This window comes from Cuculus canorus, chromosome 3 (assembly GCF_017976375.1).
Source record: "Cuculus canorus isolate bCucCan1 chromosome 3, bCucCan1.pri, whole genome shotgun sequence".
NCBI classification, from domain to species: domain Eukaryota; kingdom Metazoa; phylum Chordata; class Aves; order Cuculiformes; family Cuculidae; genus Cuculus; species Cuculus canorus.
In genome coordinates, this window is record NC_071403.1 from 121,699,317 (window position 1) to 121,726,081 (window position 26,765).

A 26,765-nucleotide genomic window follows, 5' to 3' on the forward strand; every position below is an offset into this window, starting at 1 on the left:
AGCCATGGGAAACAGGAAGAAATAGTCTGCATGGAACAACATAGACTTACAGTCTGTGTGTGGTACGCCTGCATGGGGTAGAATTGAACATATGAAGTCCGACACAAAGGAACCCTGAGACTGTATCTGTAACTCTTTTTATTTGACAAATCAAGAAAATCAGCTGTGATCACCTTCAAAACAGTGCCCTTCTGAGTTGACACACAGCGGCACGCGATGCTGCCAACGTTCAAAGCAATTCTGCAGATCATTTTCTGAAAGGCTGTTGAGGATCTCTCTCATTTTTGCTTTCACATCTTCTACCCAAAAAAAAAAAAAGGGCTTCATTGAGCCCTGACTGGATCCTTTGGGAAGTGGTAGAAACCTCAGGGAGTCAGGTCTGGTGAGTAGGGTGGGTGCTCAAGCACAGGAGTGTTGTGATTAGCTAAAAATTGCTTCACAGTCAAAGCATTGTTAACCTCTCTTTGCTGCTGCACACCAACATTTTCCAACCAAGAGTAAGAAAACATCTGTATCTGAACACGCTTCCACTCATACTGAGTAAAGCAATGAAGTTAAGCCTTGCCTCATTGTTCCAGGTTAGAATGTGTGCTATAACCTTCTCTTTGTCTCTCTCCTCCCGCTGCTGGTTCCCAAGCCATAGGGTTAGTTTCGTTCATTTTGCGTCAGACCCTGTATTCATACTCTGCAGGAACTCACTGCAGAGTCACACAGTGAGGCTGCAGGAGAGCTGAAGCAGACACCCAAGCTCTCAAACCACCATCCCAATGCTGGAAATGTTTGGGAATTATCCAGGCTGGGTTATGCACAACAGGGAGGAATCACCATATAGTACTGGAGAAGGCTGACCAGCAACAGGGTTGTCCTTTGTATCCCAACATCCTTCTGCTTTGTCTCTTTGTGAGGAACAGGATTTCTGGCCTTGGTGTCCCTCTTTTGTCCAGAGCTCCTCCCTCTGCCAGTGAGCTAGATATGACATCTCAGGCTTGTGACTCCCGTGAATATAGCTTGTGATCCTTCCCTGGGGTGATAAGCAGAGCACCATGTGGCTCAGGGGACATTTACTGTTTGCAAGGGTGTTGAAAGACCTCATGGATCATGCTCCTAAGTCCCTTGTAGATTAAAAGGAATAATATAAGCGGAATATGGTCTTATTCTTACCTACATCCACATTTGTTTTAAGGGCCCAAAGGGTTCCAGAGACATGAGAATTAACCAGCTAGCAGGCAGCAGCTCCTCTCTGGAGGTTGTGTCTCCCCATGGCTGTGTAGCCCATTAACAGTCTGCCCCTCTAACTATGTGAGGGCTGGAGCAAGGGTTAAGATTGTAAGTTGTCCCAGTTGGAGGTTTGCCCCATTTCTAACATGTTACTCAACCATAATGATACAAATCTTCCCTTTTCTGGCCTTAAGGAGTATGATCACAGTGCCATGAGTTGTGACAATTGCCAGTGATGTCCAAATGCTGTTCAAATGAGATGTACATAAGACTCTCACTACTCTTTTTCACCACTTCACACCTACTTTCTCACCCTCTCTCACTACTGGAGAGTCGTGGGCACGCGTTACTGCTAACCCTAATGAACTTTGGGCTTGTAGGTTGTGACCTTGCACTTGTAAGGAACAAAATAACTTTTTCCTACTTTCCTTTAGTTAAGAGCATCAGCAAATCGATCAGAGAGGGCTATTGATAGCACAAGGACAGGCCATACCCTACTGCAGCCAGTGCTTCCAAGAGGAGCAGGTGGGTCAATGTGCGTGCTGCTACTGCCCTCTCCTGCCTGGAAGGAGAACAGTGAGCCACCGACCAGCCCTGTGCCAACTGCAGGGGACACAGGTCCATCACATGGCAATATCAGCATGGTATTTCCCAGCCACGCTTCCACGTGTAGGACACTGGCTGCTCTGCTTCTTTGTCAGGAGGTTCAATTTTTCACTCGGCTTACATAGGCTCTAGGTTTGTAATTTCAGTAAGGTCACAACTGTCCTGCCCCTTGCGCTTTGTGAGTTACAACGCCAGAAGAAGTGGTGGATGGCTATCCCGTCACCACAAATGACACTGAAATTCCAGGGTGGTAAACGCACCCATTGCAAGCTCTGCCTCCGGTGCTATTGCCCGGGTGCCGTTACAACTGCCCACACTGGGACAGACAGAGAAGCCCACAGAATTGTGCTTTTGACAGAACTGGTGAGATCTTCCACCTGTGGGGTCTTGAGGAAAAATAAGGGGAAAGAACAAAATTATTCCCATAGTTTCTAGTACATAAATGAAGTGCCTTTCTGGATTCAGACATCCAGCTTCAGTGGCTTGATTCAGTTGCCCAAAGACAGGCACCTCTTGCCATTTGTGATGAACTGGATTATCCACCGTGGTTAGAACCACACAGATCTCTTTTCATTACTGTGTTATAACTGCCGGTTATTATGGATGTTTTAGGTACTCCATATCTATGTGTGGGTAACTAAATAGAGACCTTAGTGTCTGCTGTGCAGAAGTCTCTGGTGCCCACTAGAAGCTCCCAGTGTTGTTAGGGACATCTATAGCTTCTAATCAAGTAGTCTACTCATCCTCAGTGGAAGCAGTTCAGCTGCCATGCACAGAACTGTGGCTCGTGGACTAGGGAAGACTAAAACTGATACTTCAGATTTCCATAGTCCTCTTAAATACATGGAGGTCACTAAGCTTGGGATAACACTCTCTTCACTGCCCTGCTCAGCCCTAAGCCCTACCTGGGTTGAGGCTATGTTGGCAGAGGCACAGTAAATGAAGTCAGGACCAATTTCTGGCATGGAGCAAAGAACATTCATCTTACCAAACTACTTGATCTTCCAAAACTACCTCTAGAAAACGGTCCCTCACATTGGCAAACTCAATATCTGCCTAGGACAGTACTGTTTGATGTGATAAGATGGTGCCACAGCCTGTTCTAACAATTTGATGGTCTAGACAATGAAGAATCAGAACCTTATCAAATTACTATTATTATGGGAAGAAGAGATGATTGGGCTGTGTAGCCAGTATACAGCACTGAAAACAGGTGGCAGCAAGGGTAGGATGGAAGTGAAGCAAGCTTTGGTTAAGAGCTGAAAGACTAAGAAAGGTTTAAACTATAGAGGTAAACAGTCTCCTATTATTTCTCTACGCTCGTCTCCTCCAAGGATAAAATTGTCTGGGCACTCCAGAGAAAGATGCTTCAAAAAAAAAAAAGATTGAATTCTCATCATTCTGGCCACAGGGTGACGATACTGTCCTGTTACCCTGGGTTCTTTAGAAAGCCTTCAGGCTATACATATACATCCACACAGAAAGGGAGGAAGGAAAGAAAAATAAAAAGCTGAGACCTGGTTTTAGAAGGTCTTTAAGCATGGGTTAGTTCACCCTGCAGAGGTGCAGGAGACCTGCAATGGCTTTGCAGCAGGTGACGTAACCTCATCAGGCTGCAGCGAGGACAGATGCACAACTGCTGAAGGCCATGTCATAATTCCTCTTAAAGGAGAGGCACGGTACCCTGCGGGGGATGTTACAGTGTATTACAGCACAAGACCTTCCACATGAGACAGAGGGACAGATACGCACACATTTATAAAGACCAGAACAGAATAGTGTGAGTTACGATTCCACTGTGGGGTTGATCACAGCCTGTACACAATAACCAACATCTGTCTCATGACATCCAGGGCTCGGTTTGCTCGTTTTCTGAGAAGTACCTCAGAAACCAGAGGCACAGGACTTGTTGAGCATCTCTCTGATATCTGATCTTTGGCTGCTTGGCAGCTCTGCTCTGCTTGGAATGTACCAGACTCATGAGGATTCATTTGCCTCACTCTGGAACTCATCACAAGACATTTGTTTTGGCCACTGGTGGGGACAGGATCATGGACGAGATGGGCCCTCATTCAGATCCAGTACAGAATTTTTACCTTTTCTTGATCGTATACTCGAACATCTGATCATTTATCACAACTGATCAGGTGCCTTCATTGCAGGAGTGACCAGAATCTTTTTTTATTAATCTATGACCCCTAAGAAGGCATAAATCATCTTTCTTTGCCCTTTCAAAGTCACAGTCCAGCTTGGAAAATAACTGTCAGCCTCCTCCCTGTCACTTCCCTAGGTGATGTTTTGTTGGTAGTAGAGGCTCTGAGACACCACTTTTCCTAGAAATTCCCTTGAAAAAAGTAGGTTACTGCCTTTTACAGGTTTTCATGTATAATACAAAAGTTTTTTCTCTTCTTTCAATCTGCCAACACTCTGTAAAGACTTTTGACATGTGAAGATAGAAGGGAACTTAATTGCACGCTTGGTTCTGACACTTTCCTTTGTCAGAATATAAGTACTTTTAAGATGAACTTTTTCAACAGGTAGAAAGTAGAGGTTGGAGGAAGGAGAGAAGAGCGGTGCTGACAGGGCCGACTGGGGATAGCAGATTGTTTAGAAGCTGAAATGACTGACTGTTTTCAGTTGTTGAAAGGAACTGTTTTTCCTCTAAGGACCTGATTCATTAAAACTGTATGCTGCATTTACATACATTTCTGCTGAATACCTCTCTTTGCCTGAAAGGCTAAGATGATGCTGTCTTTTCAAGCAGTAGGTGTTTAGGTCCACACAGATGACAAGCATTTACAGAAACCAGGCTTGGATAAAGGCCAGCAGCACAGCAGGGAATAGTTCTCTGTGTCTCCCCTCCTCTTAGTCAGGAGAGAGCTATGGTATCCAAAGTCTATGTCCAAAACTTGTGGAACAGCAATAAAATGAAGGGTAAACCCAGGGTAGTATGTCTTCCCTGTTTGTAACTGGGCAATGGAAGACCTTCTAAAGACCAAGAGGCTGAATTTACCCACTTATTTTCCATCATGGCCCTGTCCCGAAGGGCAAGAGATACAAGGTGATAATAAAGAGCTTGAACTCCCGCGTACATGAAATGTCTTCTAACAGAAATCACAGACCACAGAGATGCTCTTTAGTATAAGGAACTGGCCCCAGGCACAGTGATTGCGTCTATGATAACAAAATAAACCATGCACACTCTGAGTCATCACAGTGCAGTTATCCATGTTATTAAAATATTAGAATGGTTCCTTGAACTCTCCCAAATATCTTCTAGACATGTTCTGGGGGATAGTCCACACCAGGGTCCATTCTCAGGAAGCCATGCTGTTTTGGAGGCTAGAAGAACATAAGTAGACCTTTTCAGGTGATGACTATATGCATGAGGGTATGAGAACGACCCCTGGCACTGCTTACTTCGCTACGTGACACTATTTACTAGGTTACCTGTAGTCACTGTGACCAGTATTAGATTAACCCAACTGAGTGTCAGGCTGGTATCAGGCTATTCAACTGAACATCTTGAGCATCTGGTGGGCAACATGTCCCATTAAGTGCCAAATATCCTACTGCTAGATCCTATGTAGAAGTATCCTATGGGATATTTTAAACACCAGGTGCTGAGGTATCCTCAGAAGCCAGCAGGAAAGACTGAGAGGGAGAGGGAAGACAGCAAGACCATCCATCCTTTCCAAAGAAGTTGGGCTACTATGCTGATGGAAGAGCAGGCAATGCAGCTCCTGAGCTCCCACTGCAAGGGGTCCCAGGTCCTACCTGACGAGAGTGTGCTGTGCCCAGGAAACCATCATTGAGAAAGAGTAGGAACAGTGCGATTCACCTCACTCATCTGCCTGTTGTGTAGGCACTGACAGCTGAGTGAGTCACTGAGATCCTCCTACAGTCGCTGGAGAAAAAGAGGCACTGCCTAAAATATGGTGGAAATGCAAACCAGTTTAATGACTGTTTCAATAAGAAATTGAAATACTGCTGCTGGAATTAATTCTCATGCTGGGCAGACTTGTTGGAGAGGTCTCAGCTGAGGATCCATCATTTCTTCTACCCCAGCATCTGCAAGGAAGCGAAGTACAGACACAAATGGAAACTGGGAGAGCAAAGGTAGCACTTTCCTTTACAGCTCCCAGTGCTTCAGTTTCTTAAGTTTTGGGGGTCAAGAAGGCAAGGCCAAAAGATGTCCAGGACTTCTACATGCAGATAAACCAGTACACATGAGCAAATGCACAAGCAATGGTGGGTTTCCACAAAGCCTTCAGGCATGTCCTCGTGCTTGTTCCTTATTTCCTTTAACCATAAGTCTTGCTTCTAATGCAGGTGAGCTAAGCCAGACTGAGCACTGCCAAACTGGGTCCAATTCAGGAGAGGAATTGCATTTTAAAGCGTCAATGTTAATATGGTTCCAGAGGGGAGATAATCCCCTTCAAGAGGTTCTGTATGTTGCTGGCTCTGAGAAATTGGGGCAGGGAGGCAAGACGGGGAGTTTTTTTGCCTTTGATTTCTTCAACATTGCCCCTGCCAAACATTAGGAAGGAGATCACTAGGATAATGTGGCTGTTATGGGGATCAGCTTCATGGAAAGGATTACATGGGTCTCATTTAAAGATTTCCATTTTCCTTTTAGACAAATATGTAAAGAATTTCAAGACCTTCTAAGTCAAGATAGATCGCCCCTCGGATCCTCCAGACCGACTCCAATATTAGACCTCGACATCCAGAGACATTTAACACATTTCAGGTATGATTTTGAAAGAGGAACAATTAACTAAAATCCACAATTTTGATAAAGAAAACAGATGATATCATAATGTTATTTGTTCCCTTACTTAGAAGACTATGATGTCGATCTGCTGGAGGGTAGGGAGGCTATTCAAAGGGATCTGAACAGGCTGGACCACTGGGCTGAGACCAATGGGATGAGGTTTAGCAAGGTCAAATGCCCAATCCTGCACTTGGGGCACAACAACCCTGTGCAGCTACAGACTGGGGGAAGAGTGGCTGGAAAGCTGCCTGGAGGAGAAAGACCTGGGGGTGTTGATTGACAGCAACTGAACATGAGCCAGGAGTGTGCCCAGGTGGCCAAAAAGGCCAATGACATCTTGGCTTGGATCAGAACCAGCGTGGCCAGCAGGTCCAGGGAGGTGATTCTGCTCCTGGACTCGGCACTGGTGAGACCGCACCCTGAATTGTGTGTTCAGTTCTGGGCCCCTCACTCCAAGAAGGATGTTGAGGCTCTGGAGCGTGTCCAGAGAAGAGCAATGAACCTGGTGAGGGGCTGGAGAACAAGTCTTACGAGGAGTGGCTGAGAGAGCTGGGGTTGTTTAGCCTGGAGAAGAGGAGGCTGAGGGGAAACCTTATTGCTCTCTACAATTACCTGAAAAGAGGTTGTGGAGAGGAGGGAGCTGGGCTCTTCTCCCAAGTGACAGAGGACAGGACAAGAGGGAATGGCCTCAAGCTGCACCAGGGGAGGTTCAGGCTGGATATCAGGAAAAAAATTTTCACAGAAAGGGTCATGGGGCCCTGTCAGAGGCTGGCCAGGGAGAGGGTGGAGTCTCCATCCCTGGAGGGGTTTAAAAGACAGGCAGATGAGGTGCTCAGGGACATGGTTTAGTGGTTGATAAGAATGGTTGGACTCAATGATCCTGGAGGTCATTTCCAACCTATGGAAACCTATGTGATTCTATGATTCCATGATAATCCCTTTTATTTCTGCCTATTGAAAGCGTATGTTTGCCCAGCAATATAGTTCAGGCTGGTTGTATTCATCCTGCTTCTAGAGCCACAGACTGAGTTTGAGCAAGTCATTTTCTACATCTGTTGGCCTAATTTCCTCATCTGGCCAGAAAGTTGCCTTACTCTAGATGTGAGCCAAATTGCAAGCCAACCAACAAAGTGGATGGTCCAGAAATGTAGAAACTCAACTTCAGAGCCAAAATTACAGTATTAATCAATCAAAGTAGCAATAAAAGGATGAACAGTTTGGCTGCTTCCTTACCAATTAACTACGTAGTTCCAGAACCTCATCTACGCTACTAAGACCGTGTGACATTATCTTACCATAACCAAACTATTAACTCTTTGGCCTCCAAAGCAGACTGCCCTCAAAGTAGACTTCCTACCGGAACAGCTTCATCACAGTTGTTCCTAAACAACATCCTGGAAAGATCTGTGAGAATGCAAGCTGGCTCAGACCAAAAAGCCAGGGACTGCTAACGTACTCGGACTCAGTTCCTGAGACCGTGCCTTAGCAATATCTCACTTACTGGTGTAGACAACTTAAAAAGCTGTTATAAAGACAAAGACCCATTGCACGTGCATGCCAAGACCACACTTCATTAGCTTTTTATCCAGGTTATGGATAAAAATGTATAGACAGTATCGGATCAGAAAGATTTGTTGGCCAAGGAGTTGCTGTACGATCTGAACTTTTTACCTTGGGCTACATGCTAGACACAGTCAAGAGTGAGCCGAGAACTTAAAGAGGGCCGTTTTGAAATAGCAGCCTCATCCAAGATATTATCAAAAATAAATGTGAGGAAACATCCCAGAGATCACAGAGTCATAGAATCACAGAATTATAGAATGGTTTGTGTTGGAGGAGACCTTAAAGTCCATCCAGTTCCACACCTTGCCAAGGGCAGGGACACCTCCCACTGGACCAGGCTGCTCAAAGCCTCATCCAACCTGGCCTGGAACACTTCCAGGGAGGACGCATCCATGAATTCTCTGGGCAACCTGGGCCAGGGCCTCACCACCCTCATCATGAAGACTTTCTTCTTAATGTCTGTCTCAGTCTTCTCCCTTCCGAGATGCTCTTGGTTTTGCTCAAACCACCAAGAGGAATACATGACTAGGCTGAGGCTGCAGACTTTCTTTTTTTTTCTTGCCATTAGCTGGTACCTGAAAAAATCAACATGTAAAGAACAGTTTCGATGAGTTGTTTACGGATCAAGAAGGTTAGTTAAGTCTATAAATCCTTAGCATGATGTGGCTTATTCTATAGCACGACCAGCTCAGCCACTCTTCATTCAGTGAGTGAGCAGAAAACTTTTGTGCCCCTACATCTTGACATCTTTTAGTTATTAAGAGTAAGTAATGATAGAGTGTGAAGCAACTACCAGCTAGATGGTGGTGTGATACCTAATGGTTAGTCAGACTTGGAATGGAGTCCAAAATACCCACCACTGCCCTCCTTCCATCTGTTGAGGGATGTGGGGAGGCAAGGATAGTGTCTGGTCCGCAAATACACAAGTTCCTATTTATGCTTACCTGAGTGCGTCCTATGCCTTTACGAACACATCTGGATACATCTAGATAACCCCACTTCAAGTCTCATGCACTAATGTGAGCACACAAACGCATACCACCTACAACTGTGTTTATTTTCCATTATACACACACACGCACTCCAAAGTTCCTAACTATACTTGCATACCAGGGAAGACATGCTTATTTATACAGGATACTCATAAAGGGATTTTTAAAGGGCTACCTAGGCATGTGGAAAAATAGAAAATTCCCCGTTACGTGCACTCAAAGTAAACGTGATACAAGGTAGATAATCCCCAAGGATTCTTGTGTTTAAGGAAGAAATAGCAGTCAGGATAAAATGCTGAAGGCTTCAGCTACAAAAGCTGTCAACTGGTACAGCTCCCATCCTTCTTTCTTTGCTTCACTTCAGTAGACTGGAGTACAAAGCTTCTGTAGGCAGCTCCTGGATCATTCAGTGCTTTCTTTCATGCCTGCTTTAGGCAATAAGTGTTGGACTGAAGACGGGCACCTAGAAGAGCACAGGTCTTGCTCCTACACAGATGCTTCCCTGGGCTTAAACCAGACAGCCTTGTATGATGTCTGTGCTTGGGGAATGATGAGTACTGCCAGACCCAGAGACTGAGCTGAGACCATATTCCTTTACCATCCGTTGTAGAGAAGTTGAGGTAAGATCCAGCTTCTGACCCAGACTTCTAACTCTACTCAGCTACCTGTAGGCACCTTCATTTCAGCTGGCTGTATATCTCCTACCCTAGTCTCTAGGGATCTCTTCTGTACAGCTCATGAAATCTCCATTACAATCAAGCATGCCTAAACCAGACATCTACGTTGGTGTGACTTGAATTTATTTCTAAACTCCATTCACTGAAGAATCCAGTCTAGATCTCCAGCTAAGCATGAGCTTAGTCAACCAATATACCCTAGACACTTCCGTTGTGAACCACTAAATCTCGTGTAGGGAAAAGAATCTTTATTCCCATCCCCTAAATCTGGTAACCTTCACAGCTAGGTCATCTGAACCACTAATACTACTACTACTTGCCATCTTGAGATTAAATATTACAGAAGGCACTTAAGTCGATCTCAGATGCCAAAGAAGAGAATGTGACTCACCATGTTTCCCAGGAACATCAAGTATTTTCTGAGTCAAATGTAGTTTCATACAGATTTAATATAACAATAAGATGTTCAGAAATTCTGCCTTGTAAACCATAACAAAGGCAGCAAAGAAACCACAAGGTAAGAGGTTGGTGTTCTATGCATCTGTATGTATGCTTAAGCCACATGATTTCAGAAAGCCAAGGAGATTTTTTTATAACCAGAAAAATTCAGAGGAATCATAGAAATCTCTATCACTGGAATCAAGTATAAGATAAAGAAAGACTTTTTGAAGGGTCCAATATCTGATACCTACGCCACTACTCCAGACTCCACTACCTTGAGGTAAAAGGGAGTTTTCCTTATGAATAAATTGCCCCACAGCTAGTAAGTGTAGAGCCACATGCTCCAGTTGCTTGTGATGTTACTTGCTCAACCTTAGTAATTAAGACCAGATTCCCAGCCTGGCACAGGTCAGATCAAAGGAGTGTTTCCCGTTTCCTCTGGTTTAAACCTCCAAGCTCACAACTCTCTCTCAAATTTTCCCACTGAATTCCATTTCTTCAAGATCTGTAAACACGTGTCCAGCCTGAAGTACAGGATAGTCCCCATGAAGGGATCGGTATTGCTGGGTTTGCTCAAACTCCCAATTCAAAGTTCATACAAAGCATAAAGCAGGGGAAATCTTCAAAGGAGCTGCAGTGAGCCTGAAAACTGCTGAGTTTTGCACAACTTTACCAGACAGGCAAAAACCAGAGGCACTTCTACGCCCCTGATACAATCATATTTGTGCAGCTGTTCTCTGAGATGTTCATCTGACCTGAATACACAAAACTCAATGCTGCCTGAAGAATGATTTCCCAATATTGTTTGACCATGAACAGACAATTCTTTGGACTCTTGGCAGCAAATATTGTGACCTACTTGAGCCAGGGCAGTATTATATATGTGTTGTTCAAGATTTCTCCTTTTTCAATACATTTTTATAGCATCATAGATTCTCACGGTTGGAAAAGATCTGTGAGATCATCGAGTCCAACCATACCTGCCTCCTACTAAATCAGATCCCTGAGCACCTCATCTGCCCGGCTTTTAAACCCCTCCAGGGATGGGGACTCCACCACCTCCCTGGGCAGCCTCTGCCAGGACCTGAGAACCCTTTTGGTGAAGAAATATTTCCCGAAGTCTCATCTGAAGCTGCCCTGTGCTGGCACAACTTGAGGCCATTCCCTCTCCCCCTACCACCTGTTATTTGGGAGAAGACACCAGCACCCACCTCACCACAACCTCCTTTCAGGCAGTTATAGACAGGGATGAGGTCTCCCCTCAGCCTCCTTTTCTCCAGGCTAAACAACCCCAGATCCCTCATCTGCTCCCCATAACCCCTGTGCTCCAGCTTCCTACCATGCCAAGACATTTTCCGGTGGGACAGCTTCTGTAGCTGGGAAACTCCATTGCCCCTGCAATGAGAAAGACAAAGCGGCAAGATTTATAAACATGCTGATGACAAGGGACAGTGCAAGTTTGTAACCTAAGAGTTTGGAAATGAGGGGATAGCATTCCTTCTTTTGGGAAAAGCAGAGTGCTTTAAATGTTTTAAGAACTCTTAAGTGGAAGGAACCTCAAAGCCCATCCAGTTCCACCCCCTGCCATGGGCAGGGACACCTCCCACTGGATCAGGGGCTCCAAGCCCCATCCAACCTGGCCTGGAACCCCTCCAGGGATGGGGCAGCCACAGCTCCCCTGGGCAGCCTGGGCCAGGGCCTCACCACCCTCACAGGGAAACATTTCTTCCTACAATCTCATCTCAGTCTTTCCTCTTTTAGCTTAGAACTGCTCCCCCTCATCCTGTCCCTGCAATCCTTGATCAAAAGCCCCCCCCAGCTTTCCTGTAGGCTCTTTTTAAGTACTGGAAGTTAGATTTAACTTTAACTTCACGGTTACATTTCATCAAGATGCAAAATCACACACAGCTCATCTATTTTACAGAAGACAGAGACAGCAGAAGAAGCAAAAACAAAACTACTTTCTTGCAAGTGACACTGTTTTCAGAGCAGAAACCTTATAAAAACAGGCAAAAATTAATGGGCTTACAATACTAAAGCTGGTTAATGAAAGTAATCTGCATCCTCACAAATCTCCCTGTGTTTTGCCGAGCTGATATTAACCCCCCTTCCTATGCAACTGCTTGAGACAAGAGTTTTGGTGTTCTGCTAATCTCTGAGCCTGGAGCTGTCAGCAAGCGGGTGGCATCGCGCTGACAAGGTGACACAAATAGCGACAGGCAAGAAACCAGAGGCTCAGAATCTGGGAGTGCTGAGAAAGTAGCATCCTCTTTCTGAAGGGTAAAAGGGAGCGATGAAATGGGGTTTGAAGCTCAACATGTTTTTTAAATTGTAACAAAGAGCCAAGCCCAAGTGCTGGGTTGCCTTTACAGATGTGATACCTCCCCTATATAATGTTCTCTTTCTTATGCTTCTTTGCTTATCAGGAGGTAGAGCAGCTGCTGTCATAATTCCAGTCATCTGGATTAGCAGCAGTGTCCTTCTGTTGGCTGCACAGACTGGAAGGAGCCTGGTGCCCAATGAAGTTTGTGGTGAAACTCCTCTGGTGCCCTCTAGAGTTCCCTGATTTCCATCGTCTCTCTCAACCTGGTTTACATCCGTTTAGCTGAGAGGGACAACACTGGTTCCTAGTGCTGAGGCACCAGTAACGAACAAATTGTTCCTTCTGTTTTTCCCTTCCTTGGCTCTTCATTTACCAGAGGAATCGCAGGTCCCTCCTCTGGGTTTTTTCCCTCCCTCCCTTTCCCAGGGTTTCCCTTTTTGATCTTTCCATAGTAGGGGTTTGATCACCTTCTCCTGCTTTGTTTATGACCAAATTCATGGAAGGACTGGCACATTTTTATGGTTAGGGTGTGAATTTCTAATATTGCCAAGGTTTTTTATCACAAGCCTTAAGCTGTGCGAAGGCAGGTTCAGATGAGATATCAGGAAAAGTTTCTTCACCAAAAGGGTTCTCGGGTCCTGGCAGAGGCTGCCCAGGGAGGTGGTGGAGTCCCCATCCCTGGAGGGGTTTAAAAGCCGGGCAGGTGAGGTGCTCAGGGATCTGGTTTAGTAGTGGACAGGGATGGTTGGACTCGATGATCTCACAGGTGTTTTCCAACCAAGCGATTCTATGAAAATCCAATTAATTTCTGTTCCTTCCCATGGGGCAGAGAGGTGACTGTTAGCTCAGTGAAAGGAGATACTGAAGGAGCTGATGACTGTGTGAGGGAAATGCTCGCTCTTTTCCAACACTATCCAATCATCTTGGATCTCTGGTCTCACTCGTGTGTTTGGCTCCACAGGCAGTCACGGGCAGTGAGGCCACTTTTCATTCACAGTTAGGCAGAAGGTTGCTCCATCTTTTTTTCCTCATTCAAAACCAGCAAGTCACAGATTTACCCGGGGTTTCATTTGGAGGATATACAATGCTATGCTGGAAATGTTTCTTGGCAAACATCCAAGGGCTTCTGGAAGCGCCATGTCCACCACAGTGCTGTGATTCAACCATAGAGGTGTTCCCTGGCTGAATTTCCTAGTGTGGAAATTAGTCACGAAGTATAAAATATACAACGTTGAAATAGAATATTTTGGATATATGGGGCATTACCTCTTTCAGTCTGCTCTTAATTTCTCCATTGCTTTCACGCATGATAAAAGAGGTCCACCTGCTTAGAAGAACATGTCCTTAATATACTAGTTTGGTTATGAACAGAAAACAGGCATGAGCACCTACTTTGCAAGGAAACTTTTCTACGTGCTGTTTGCCACTCTGATCCTATAAACTGCTTTCCCCTGTGATATAGACTGGTCGTGTTCCAATGTCCACCTTGCCTATTGGTCTGCCTTGTGTCGTGGTTAGGCTTACTGACTTTCTGAGATAAAGTTATCACAATTTAATTCTCTAGGCAACCTTCACAGGACAGACCTCGAAATGAACAGAAGCACCTCAAAGTCAATATAGGCACCTCTAACTTTGCATGTTTGCATCAATGAAGAGATTAAAATCTTTTTCCGTTTCCTTTACAGCCATCAAAAGGCTTATCAGGTGTTATGATTTGTCGTCTGCCCTGTGTTGTTAAATTCAGATAATCGTGAGGCAGTTTTCACGTTCAAAGTTCTGAGAAAGTCTGACCAATAAGTTCAAGCTTCCCTTTTCATCATAATTATTGTTGTAAAGTAATTATTTATTTTAAACGAGGGTGTAAACATTCAGTGCAGATGGCCTTCTCCCCCCCTCTGAGAGGGAATCTGTTTCTTTTGCCGTATGTCTGCGTTTCACCAGCCTTGGGTATGGAGAAGTCCTTGAGGTAGTTGCCAAACGAGAGCCCAAGCCTTCAGGCACACTTGGATCTTTTCACTTTTAAGTAAGGCCATCATTAAAACATGAGCAGACATAATTGCATCATAGAGCTGGGCAGAATTGCAGGCAGTTCTGGATGTCCTGAAGCAGAAAGATTTAGAGTACGCTGGCTGATGTTCATTGCCTCCTCTCTGCAGCTCTCCCTGCACAGCACCAAAATCAGAGATTTTAGCCCTGCCTTTTAGGACAATAAAGGTGGTTTATAGGCATTACAATGAGATGCACTACAAAGCTGAGAATACCCCAAAGACTCCGTTATGAAACCACCATGTTTAATTCTAGGCTTTTGAACCCAAATGAAAGTATTACACTGAAAGCGACTCATTTCCTAGGTATGGGAGCATGCCAAAAATGAGCTGACTTTAGTGGGAGCTCAGTGAGTCTGAAAAATCAGGCACCTAAACATGACTTTCAGGAAATATATTGAATGCTTTGCCATTAATATTCTGTCTTTCATGTCTGATTTAAATGTAAAATCAGATTTTCTCCCCAATTTGAATCTTACTTTCATCAACTAAGGGAAATTATCCAACTTTCTTAGATTTTTTCAGAGACCCTAACTGGCAGGCAAAGTCCACCAAAACCAGGGCAAGAAGGATTACAGATAAAACAATAAGATAAACAAGAAGATAATATCTCTCAGTCTTTTTATGATCGCTATGTAAAGTGAGGCAAAAAAAAATACACTCTCACAGGAGCATGGCAAGGACTGTTGGTCAGAAATTTTCCATAAAATGTTTTATCATGGTAAGATTCATGGGAAACTTAATAGGCTCTGCATATGCCCATCTCTGGAGAAGCACTTATTCACCAGGAACTGAAATTAGAAATGCCATGAGGTGCTGCAGCACTATTTCACTAAAAAGGGGTTGGCTTTTTTATAAGAAATAGAATGTTGTCTTAAAACAATTTTGTATTTGATGATTAGTGTCACATGAGAGGTTAACTCATCCCACAAAATTATTTTCCTATGAACACTGCTTTTCAGACCAGAAGTTTAAGATTCTGCTCAGGATAAAATACCCATAAGCAGGTGTTCCAGTATAAGATGGGTGTTTAAGCTTCACATGGACTCAATGAAGATCTAAGACATGACATAGCTGAGTAAACCAGGGAAGGGATTGTGCCCCTGTACTCAGCGCTGGTGAGGCTGTATCTTGAATCCTGGGTTCAGTTTTGGGTCCCTCACTCGAAGAAGGACCTTGAGGGGTTGAAGCGTGTCCAGAGAAGGGAACGGAGCTGGGGAAGGGCCTTGAGAACACGGGTTATGGGGAGTGGCTGAGGGATCTGGGGTTGTTTAGCCTGGAGAAAAGGAGGCTGAGGGGAGACCTCATCCCTGTCTACAACTGCCTGAGAGGAGGTTGTGGTGAGGTGGGTGTTGGTCTCTTCTCCCATGTGACAGGCGATGGGACGAGTGGAAACTGCCTCACGTTGCACCAGGGCAGGATCAGATGAGGCATCAGGAACATTTCTTCACCAAAAGGGTTCTCAGGCCCTGGCAGAGGCTGGACAGGGAGGTGGTGGAGTCCCTGTCCCTGAAGGGGTTTAAAAGCCGGGCAGATGAGGTACTCAGGGATCTGATTTAGTTGTGGGCAGGTACAGTTGGACTTGATGATCTCAAAGGTCTTTTCCAACCAAGCAATTCTCTGATTCTGTGAAAGAGCAGAATGTAGCGTCTTCTTTCATGCTATTAGGAATACTATCAATAAATCTCTTCTTTGAAAGGGTGCTGTTGTCCTGTAAGCCCTCTGCATTACCGGGACTGAAGTCCCATAACATGTCTAGCAACGCTGTGCAGATGTCTCAGATGCAATAGGGCATCTCATATCACTTTAGACTCTTCTCCAGAGGAGCCTACATTAAGTGTCTTTTGATTGTGATGGGAGTTTTAATACCAGATTTTGTCCTATTCTGGTATTTTCTACCATCTTGTTCAGCATTTGAGAACATAAAAGGTTTCTGTCCTTGTTCTTAGCCCTGTGGATCATTTCCAAGATAACCTCTGTAAGTTTTCACTGTAGTATTCTCAGTCTGGTCTTTGGGGTGTATTGAGCTATCAATAAACACAGTGCTACTCCTTCTGTCCAGGAATCGAAAGGTTCAGAGCAAGGCAGGTCAGAAGATTTATTTTCTATTCAATCCTTTGTTAAACTTACAGTTTGCATCTACTGGAAATGAAGGATTGCAAGTATTGCCAACATTTAAAACAGATAAACTGGTTTTTTTGCATCCAAGTTCATGAATAGTTTTATCTATGCCTCAGCCCAGTCAGCTCTCCAAATCAGGACCCAGAAGAAGCATAAATAACAAGAAGCATAAATATCATGGCGTATAATAACCAGTAACAATAAATTTTAATTTCCTTTTTCTTGCTTTCTGGTATTGTAAGCTCCTTATCATTTTAATTTCTCTAGACTTAGGAAGGCTAGAAATTATGAAAAAGTGAAACAAAATCTTGAAATTACCTGACTTCAAAAAATTGGACTTGAAAGAGCTAAAAATACTCTTATCTGTATGCTACCGCTGCAATTGTTTTATTATTATTAAAACGATGACTTCTAATGATGATGATGATTTTATTTCCCTGGCATGTCAGGCATTTCTTAAAATAAAGAAAACTTGATGTTTACCTCTTATTAATGTTAAATTTAAAAGATTCAGATATTACTACAAGTCTGAACTTTAAGAGGCCAAACTTTCAAGAGGCCAAACTCCCAGAGTCATGTGGTATTATTAATTAATGTCTGCAAAATAGTCCTTGTAAATATTTAATTATCAGTTTCCTCTCATTGCTAACTGAGGATAAACACAAATTCCTGCTTTAAAAAATGTCTGGAGACTGATGGATAAACATTCTAAAAGCAAGTTATTTGTTAATAGCCTTTGGCAGACCTTTTATAAAATAGATTGTGGCGCTCCCAGTCTGAACTGGAAAGAGGTTTTCAAACTGAGCTTTCATTCTGATTGGGACTCCCACGAGTTTGGTGTCTTCCTTGGGACACCAGCTTTTCTAGCAAATAGGATTCCTGTGTCCTGCAGACAGAAAGATCACCCTAAGAGATATCTCAAAGCCTTTCCTATGGGCTATTTTCTGGTCGTTCTAGCAGCCTGGAAGTTGTCCATGTCCTATATAACCTCTTTATCCTCAACCCCTACTCTTTTCACTTTTTCCTGAAGCAGCTGGAAAGACTGGGAAGCAGAACTGCTGATGAGAGGGATTCTTACAGAAATGTTCCCATTTCTGACCTACTCATGGTTCTCTGTGTTAGAACCACAGAATCACAGAGTGTTTTGGGTTTGAAGGGACCTCAAAGCCCATCCAATTCCAACCCCCTGCCATGGGCAGGGACACCTCCCACTGGCCCAGGCTGCTCCAAGCCCCATCCAACATGGCCTGGAACCCCTCCAGGGATGGGGCAGCCACAGCTTCCCTGGGCAGCCTGGGCCAGGGCCTCACCACCCTCACAGGAAAACATTTTTCCCTAACATCTCATCTCAATCTCCCCCCTTTCAGCTTTGAACCATTAAACCTTTGTCCTGTCCCTGCACTCCCTGATCAAGAGCCCCTCCTCAACTTTCTTGCAGGTCCCCTTTAAACCAATATAAACTACTGTTTTTTTCAAATATAACAAACTCAAAATTCAGCTTCTGTTCCTCTCTTTGTTTTCTTTCTGCCCTGAGAAGAACCAGAATAAATGAAATCTGACTTTTAAAAACTGCAGTGACATTTCAACATTTGAAATATTTTTTCTGTCATGTTTCTAAATGAAAACTAAAAATCTGGAGGGTTTGGGTGTATGTGGTTTCTTATTTTCACTTACCAGTTATTCAAATGAGTCCTTATAACAATGAGAATGATTTTTGTTGCCCATCCTAAGGTGCCTGACACAGTGTTAGTTTCCCCTGCCCATACCTGAATGTCATGTACTGTACACATAATATTTAGGCAGTTAGAGTGAGAGTCACTTGCCAAAAAAAACTGATCTCTAGTGCCATTTGTGATATCCTGAGCTAGCTGAGATGTCCTCACAGAGATGGTATCTAAGAGATGGGGCCTGTGGGAAACCTGCACATGTCTGGATCTGCAGGTGGAAGCTCGGCTGGATGCCCAAAACATTTCAAGTAACTGTGGTTACATATGTGTGCACTGAAATGCTTCTCTGAACTGAGACGAGATTAATCCAGTATAGCTCTGCCTGGCAATGGCATTAAGGCATTATTTCAGTAGCTGTTAATTGAGGAACACTGAAATCCAGCTGCTTTGCGGTGCAGAAAAACAAGAAGAAAAAATTCAGATTTATCTTGAAAAAATCACTGTATTTAGATGAAAGTTGCAACAGGTTAAATCTATACCAGCAAATTCAGTACCACTAGGGCCACACTGTAGGAAATTGGTTACTTTTGCTGTTCATTTGTTAGGATGGTCCATGAGCTTGCCTGGCTGTGATAGGATATGTGGAATATTTCAAAGTGGAATATCTTGATTTAAGCTAAAGTACAGTTGGGTTTCGTCTAAGCAATTGTGGCTTTTGAAAGTTAGACAGAATGTCCCTCTGAGAGCATATTTTCTTTAAAACGGTGTTTTTCAGACACTGCTCTTTGAAAATGATAATGGCTTGTGTTCAGTATGATCTGAGCTGAACAGATGTCTCTTCTTCTGTAATCACCTCTGTTTGGAGTTTTTGTCTTATCTGAAAGGGCAAGGTCAACCAGAGCTGGAGCCAGCTCCAAGCGAGCAAGAGTTTTGACTGCTGCAAAGTTTCATAATGTTAAAATTAGACCTTAGAAAGTAACAGAATATGCATCACATGTCTGGGAAAATTTAGACACGTGTGTAAGTGGGAAATCTATTCTCTAACAGCTCTTGTCTCATTGCACGATTGATGGAGATCACTCCCGCACATTGCCCAGACCTGACAAAGGATGCTCGCTTTCTAAAACTCCAAAATGAGTCTTAGTGAGTTTGTTTCGCCAGCATTTTCAGTATCAGCTGAACTATCCCTATGTGAAATATTTCCTGGGCACTGTTTGGGCCTTAGCACTGGGCAGGGACTGTTCCCAGTAGGCAATTTGGATTTCACCCTGCTGGATGCTCAGAGGGCTTAGCAGCACAGATACGGGCAAACCATGTCACTTGTCCTGAGAGGTCAGAGATTGTACCTCAGCATTGTCTGAATTCCTGGTATAGATGCAGTCATACACCCGAGGACAATAGCCAGGTCTTGTTGCTCAAGACTCTGATCTAATAGAGAGAATAAACCACAAAGAACTGGTTTCATTTACCTGAGAAAGGAGAAGCCAAACTTGCGGGACTGAAAAAGTAGCAGTGCCGGAGAGCCTGGGGCACGGAGCTTCTGTTGGCCTCTCTGAAGTCAACAGCACAGTGTCAGTCTGCATCAGCCAAGGATCTGTCCCACAGCGTTTCAGAACTGAGATTTCTACCAAAACCGACCTTTGAAGCTGTATGAGGTCTACTCTTCAGCTCTGCTCTTTTCATTTCTGTTTCTCCCATAGGTGATAAATAGTTTAGGGAGAAAATCCTGAATTTCGCAATAGCGCAATGAGCACACTGTGAACTCTTCGATGTATGTGAGTGCATTTATATTTATGTGCATGTATGTATTTCTTTTTCTGTCTCCTTCCCATTTGTAGTTTGATCACTCATGGTTTTGGAACTCCTGCAATATGTGCTGCCCTAAGCACTTTCCAAACTGTTCTCAGTGAAATGCTGAACTACTTGGAAAAGCACACGTCGCACAAAAACGGAGGAGCGGCGGAATCCGGCCAAGGACACGCCAACTCGGAGAAAGCCCCCCTGCGGAAAACTTCAGAGGCTGCTGTGAAAGAGGGCAAAACAGAAAAGACAGACTAGCTACATCAAACAGAATCTATTTCAAGAGAGTCTTGCTGCTGATATTTTTTTTAAATATATATATCATTGAGGGCGATTTATCTCCAGTGGACCAAATCCAAAAAAAAGGGAGAAAAAAAGGAAGAAAAAAAAAAAAGAAAAAATCAGAGAAAAAAGAAAAGAAAAAGAGAAAGAATAAAACAGAAAGAGAGAGTGTGAGAGAGGGAAGTACTCAACCCTAAGAACAGCAGTGTACAGTAATTGTGTAATGAAATTGTCACTTTTTTTAAATTTATGTTGCTCTAAACTACTTTTTCGTGCACGTAGTATTTGATTGTTCTGAATGATACACTAACACTGTTTTTTATAAGCACTTCTGGACTTGGCTGAGGTGGCAAATGAAATCCAAAGCACTTTCTTCTCCGGCAGCACAGTTAAGGCCAGCGCATCAGTTGTGGGACACTCAGTTCCAGGATCCTGGTTTGGCTTGCATGCTGGATGGATCGAAAGAAGGACCTCCTCTGATCCATCGGAAATGCCTGATCTGCTCACCATTGGGAAAACAATACAGAAACCTGGCAAAAGAGGAATTCTTGGGTCGTGGGACAAATGAACCATTCGGTGTTGGGGGCTGCTCATCCCCCTGTAGGAATGTACAATAAATCTGCACTGGAATGAGGCCTGAACCTGTTGGGAATCTGTCCTGACCATTCAAGCAGCAGCCGTGGTGTCTCTTGTGAAAAGAGCATGGCAGACTAAAATGGAAAAAACCCAAAACCTTGATAGTTTCAATAAGAGCCCTGATCCCTCTGTGAACTTCAGAATAAATGACAGCAAGGGCTTCTCTCCTCTATCTTCTCAGCCCCTGGTCCCACAACACTGCAGTCTGCCATACTTGGGTGTCTGTTCAAAGAATCAGGCAGTTGGAGTCACCTTTTGTGTTGCCTTGGTTTTATAATGCTTTCTTTTCTTCAACAGCTTGTTTCTGCAGCTTTATTGTCTTTAGAACTCCAGCTGAGGTGCAGAGGTCTAACAGAATCCACTCACTTACAGAAAGGAAAATAAAACCAAAATGACAAATAAGACAGATTGGTTTGGTCCACAGCAGCTAAGTGGTAATGACCTTGCTAATGTATTTTTAAATATTACTTTACCACCTACGAAACATCCTCACACAGAAAATATCGCAGGCATATTTGAGCTCAAACTTCTTTTACTCAAAAGGTTTTTCCAGCCACATTCTAACTTCTTCTTCAACAAGACTTGTATTCCATTCCTTTTCTCATTTCTCTGACATCACTTTATTGAGAAAGTTAGGAGGGATTGATATTACGGGGAGGGGTTATTCTGGCCTTCTAAACTCCTTTTCAGATCAGCAGAACCAGACCCTTTCTTCCAAGGAACAATTCATCTCTTTCTCTGGCAGGAAATAATATAGTTGTCAAAGTGTAAGTGTTTAGAGCCATTTGAGATGTTTTAGGGTATCTAAGACAGCCACAGAATTTTGACAGATATGACACAAAACCTGTAGGAGAACTGGACTCACGTGGTGGAGGAGCTGGAGGATCCCAGAAGACAGTATTAGATACAGAAGGGTGGCCACTTGACTTGCTCTCCAAGTGTCTAGAACAGGTACAAGGGATCATCTGGAAGTGCCTCTCATTCTTCACAGATAACAGATGGAAGGTAACTGTGGCGTTTGCCTTGTATATGACTATGACTGGATTAATCACCTTGCTCTTCCTCTAATCAGTGGAGGGAAAAAGGCATTTACATCAGGCAGTTTATCTCACCTCTGAATTATGATAAATCATGTCCTGGCATTGTGTGCTTTTCTTCACTAGGTATACAGGAAGGCAAGGATAAATGCCTTCACACACCTGTCTACACCACAGCTTCCTAGAACCCATCAGGATGCGTTACAGCTTGGCTGACCAGCTTTAGGCTGAACCTAGCGACTATGATCAACATCCGAGGGCATTTACAGCCATAACTTAGAAAATCAAACTGAAAACAAGACCAGCCTTTCCTTCCAAATACATGGAAGGAAATAACACCCTTACGGTATAATGCTGTTCCTCCTAAGATCAGGAAGGGCATTATTTCCACCATGGTGAGGAAACACACTGAGAACTAATGAGTCCCTGTTTGCTTGCATGAGGAAATCTGAAAGAAAATCCAAAATGCTGTGATTTTGCCCAGATTTTTCCTTGTTTATGGTAGGTATAGAATTTAGACACCTACTGTAGTTACCTAGGCACCCTTCATGCATTGAGGGAACTAGACGTATCTCCACGGGGCTCCACCTCCCTAACAGACTAAGATCAGCCAAGTGCCTAGCAGAACTTAAACTCTGCTGAATTAAACTTCCACCCCAGCACCTCTGGAGAAGTGCTAAAATCAGACAAATGGTCCTTAAAGATACCTTTGACAGAAACCTTTTGGAACTGTTCTAGAACATGAAATACTTGTGTTTGGAAATAGATAAACATGATTAAAAGTGAAAAGGAAACTCATTCTGGTTTTTCTGTTGCCCAAACTGAGGGAGAGAAAAGGAGACGGAGAAAAAACAAGACGTTTGACACCTCCAACACACAGATTTGCCACACAAAAATGTACTGTGAAGGAATTTAATTGTGGTCCTCTACTTCAAGATGTGAATAGCTTCCAATCAGATTCTAATGGAGGGGAAAAAAAAGAGAAGAAAAACATGTTTTAAATCCTTTTCAAATTTTTTCACCAAAATATTAGTCTTCTGGGGAACGAGGGAGGCCTGGCTGTGCAGATTGTTCTGTGAAACTGCTGAGAAAGCAGCATTGTATTACAATCAAACTCAAATGTCTGATATTGGAAATAATATAGAGAGTATTATTTGAAACCTTCACTTATTCAGGGTGTGGTCCAAGGTCTCGGAAATAATTTCTTTAGAGACTTGCATCTTATTTTATTACATAATCACTTTGAGCATCTGCTCTGCTGGAAACATCAGTTTTTATTTGGATTACCATTTGATCTATTCACATGGACAAACCCGAGCACTCATGAAACCCCAGAACTTCCAGGTTTTGGCTTAATGACCCCTATTCATTTTGGTAAAGTTCAATACAGGTCTGATTCATCTTGATTGAACTGTTATTTGTTGTCACTATTAAGAGACCACATGCATTTATATCCCCACCTTTCTGATTATTCCTCCAGTATCTTCTCTGGATAAAGCGAACTTGCTTTCAAAAGGTAGCTGTGAGGTTTGCTGATGTTCACAGGTTCACAGTAATAATTTTATTGAGAGAAAAGTAATTATTACTGCTTCTTCTGCTGAACCAGCTATCAGGGCAGTTTACTGTCAAAATGCCTTTATTTTTTTTAAATTGGAACTTTCAGTGTGATTTTCAAACAATGAATTCTCTGATGTTCCTGTTAAAAACCTCGGACCCAGTTCTCACCCAGTTATACCTGCACAATGTTCCCATGCTGTCATTTCCTTAGTCCTTGTCTCTATCGAATTGTTGCCACCTCAAAACACATTCATGAATTAGATGAGGCTGAGGGAAGGGCAGGGTTTGCAGTTAGTGCGTGCTCACTGCTAGCAAATTCAAGTATGTTTGTAGCTTTTTGACTTTGAAATTAGTTTGATCTGAAAAAAGAAGTTCTCTTTTTAAGAGATCATGAAATTTTATATTTGATTTAGTCAAAAAATCAACAGAGTGGAGAAAAGTGGTCAAAATTCTGTGGCCAGGGCAATGAATTATTTTGATTTTTGAGACCCTCAAAGATAGATTAATAGCTCAAGTGCTCCTAGTATTTGGGTCCTGTTGTACTTCAGCCAACTTGTATGCATTATACTTTTCCCACCACGGATCTCAGAACACTTTAGGTAGGTCTCAACTAATGTCTTCCACTAAGCCCTGACACATTGGACTCACAAAGACCAGCAGCTGAGACTTGGATATGTCAGAAAATTAGTCATGAAAGAAACACACTGGCCATGTGCCTTTTTTTCTAGAGCAAAGTCTTACTGTGAGTACAAACATCTTGTGTGTTGACTAAGCTTAGAAGGTAAGACTCTGGCAGAGCTCAGAGTGATGTTCTGGCCTCTAACCTCTGCCTTAAGATTTGGATCTCTGTTCACACAGTCCTCTGTTAATACCATTAGATAGCAGAGGTGTGTAGTGAGGGGAGACTTTTATGCAGATGATGAGAACTGGAACAACATTCATACGGCCTCTAAAGGGGAGAGAAGGGCAGAAAAGCAGTGATGACCCTGCCACCTACAGCTGAAGACTGTCAAGAACTCCAGCCTTCATGCTGCCATCTTAAACCTTAACTCTTTCTAGGTGTCATTCTGTTGCCTTGGAGAACTGGCACAAGGGGTCAATCTGGACCTTTAATTTGCTACTTTTTTAAAGACAAACTCCAACATCCATTGGGAAAAGACTTCAGCTCTCCAAATCAACAAGGAATCTGCTCTTTGAAGCTTCTCTTTAACTTTTCCTAGCAACAAAAAAATCTGCTACCAAAGCAGGCACAATGTATAGTCCTTCCAAATCCTGGAACCCCGTGTAAATATTTCCCCAGCTCATCTCTTCCTTTGAACGTGACTCAGTGGCACGGCTGCGGCTCACAGTTTTGCAGCGAGGCTCAAGAAGAGCTGCTTTATTGTCCTAAGAGCCAATTTCCCTAACTGCTTTTTTGTTCAAATGTTTGTTTGTTTCTTAATACCAACAAGCAGTTTTGGTCTTAGATGTCTTGAGTATCCAAAAGAGCTGCTAATGAATTCCAAGGTCATTTGGCTTCGATTTATCCTTTGGAGAGATGGTTCTGCTACTCTAGCTCTTTATTTTAAGGACAAGAAGAAACAGCATTAATAGAAGACACAAGCCTGCAACACAAGGAAGAATTAATAAAGATAATTATACAGGAACTGTATTTATAAAAGTATCCACTGCCTCCGCCCTCATTACAGGTTCAACAAGACTTCGCGTACAGCTGTGTGGGGACTAGGGGAGGAAGATAAAATCATTTTCCTTTGCCAGGTGAAGGTCATTTGGAGAGGTCTGATCTTTTTTTATTGCTATTCTTTACTTTTCTTTATTTTGTACAATTAATTCTGTTCTGTACAGCAGCTGTTGTGATTGTATTTAAATGTGAGTGCACACTTGGTCACCAACAAACAACGTCCTATTTATTGGTTTGGGATTTTGATTTGGTTTGGGTTTTTTTTCTTCCACTTAATTTAACTTGATTTATAATTCAGTGGTGAAAAACATAATCTTTTATATTTCTATTTCCTATACAAGCTACCTGTTTTACATGAGTCTATGAAGATAATGACCACATTTGATCAAACATTTCACGGCAATAAAATCTATGTTGATTTAACCCTGATTTGTCTAGAGCTTGAAAATAATTACCATTTCTGGATAAATAACAACCAAACCTAGTTAGGAACTTGATCTGTAACATTGCAGGACCTGGAACTTCCATCCAATGGATAAGACATATAAAGTAGATGAACAGCAATAATGCTATTCTCATATTACAGTGAGAAGATTGGCTTAAACAGAGACTAAAGGTGGCATTTATACCACTTAATTGTAGCTGCATTAAATTGTAATCTCCGCTAGAACCTGTTAAACAGATTTTGTTCTTGGTGTATCAAGAGAAAGGTAAAATGCAAGACAACTTATACTCTTTTAAAGCAGGTATCAAAGTTAGATGGGATGTTTTAGATTAGATTAGTCTCTCTCAGGGCAAAAGTAGCAGGAATTTCTGTTCCTATTCATTGAGAATGGACACAACCTAGAAAATTAGCTAGTTTTGAATATTTTATATTTAATATTTGAAGATTCAATATTTAGATGATCAGACTAAATTGAGATTAATGCCCTCTTGAGACCCTTGCCCACAATTGTGTAAAAAGGCTGTGACAATACTGGCAATCAAATCCACATCTCCACAGTCCCAAACTAATTATTTAATCTCCTCCCTACAAGCTTGTAGCAGTTCATTTTCAAGTTCCGCTTCAGCCAGACGACTGGGTTCATTGCCAATGCTTCCTCTCCAGAATGTGATCCCAGCGTTGTGGCACAAGATCTGTCGCTTCCCAGGCAAAGAAAAAAAACAATGAAAGTCAGAAAAAAATAGTCCTTAGATGTAAATAGCATTCTCTTTCAGGTATGACTTGAAGGAGCTCTAACTTAGATGTTCATCCAAACTTTCCAACACAAATGGATCTGAAAAGTTTTACTGAAAAGAATTTCAAAAGGAGGGGTTTTTAAAACCAATTTCCTGGACATAT

The 26,765-nt window shown here is 42.9% G+C and overlaps 1 protein-coding gene across 5 annotated transcripts in view; it reads left to right on the plus strand.

Annotated features, from left to right (window-relative positions):
• The window catches only part of TFAP2D (transcription factor AP-2 delta), a 52,242-nt gene extending 27,939 nt beyond the window's left edge, over nt 1–24,303 (plus strand). For all 5 annotated transcript variants that reach the window (XM_009570431.2, XM_054064157.1, XM_054064158.1 and 2 more), the window contains 2 exons: nt 6,464–6,577; nt 20,269–24,303. In XM_009570431.2, the coding sequence (XP_009568726.1) occupies nt 6,464–6,577; nt 20,269–20,488 (334 nt within the window). In that variant the 3' untranslated portion in view covers nt 20,489–24,303. The remainder of the gene's footprint in view (nt 1–6,463; nt 6,578–20,268) is intronic.
• The last annotated feature ends 2,462 nt before the right edge of the window (nt 24,304–26,765 follow it).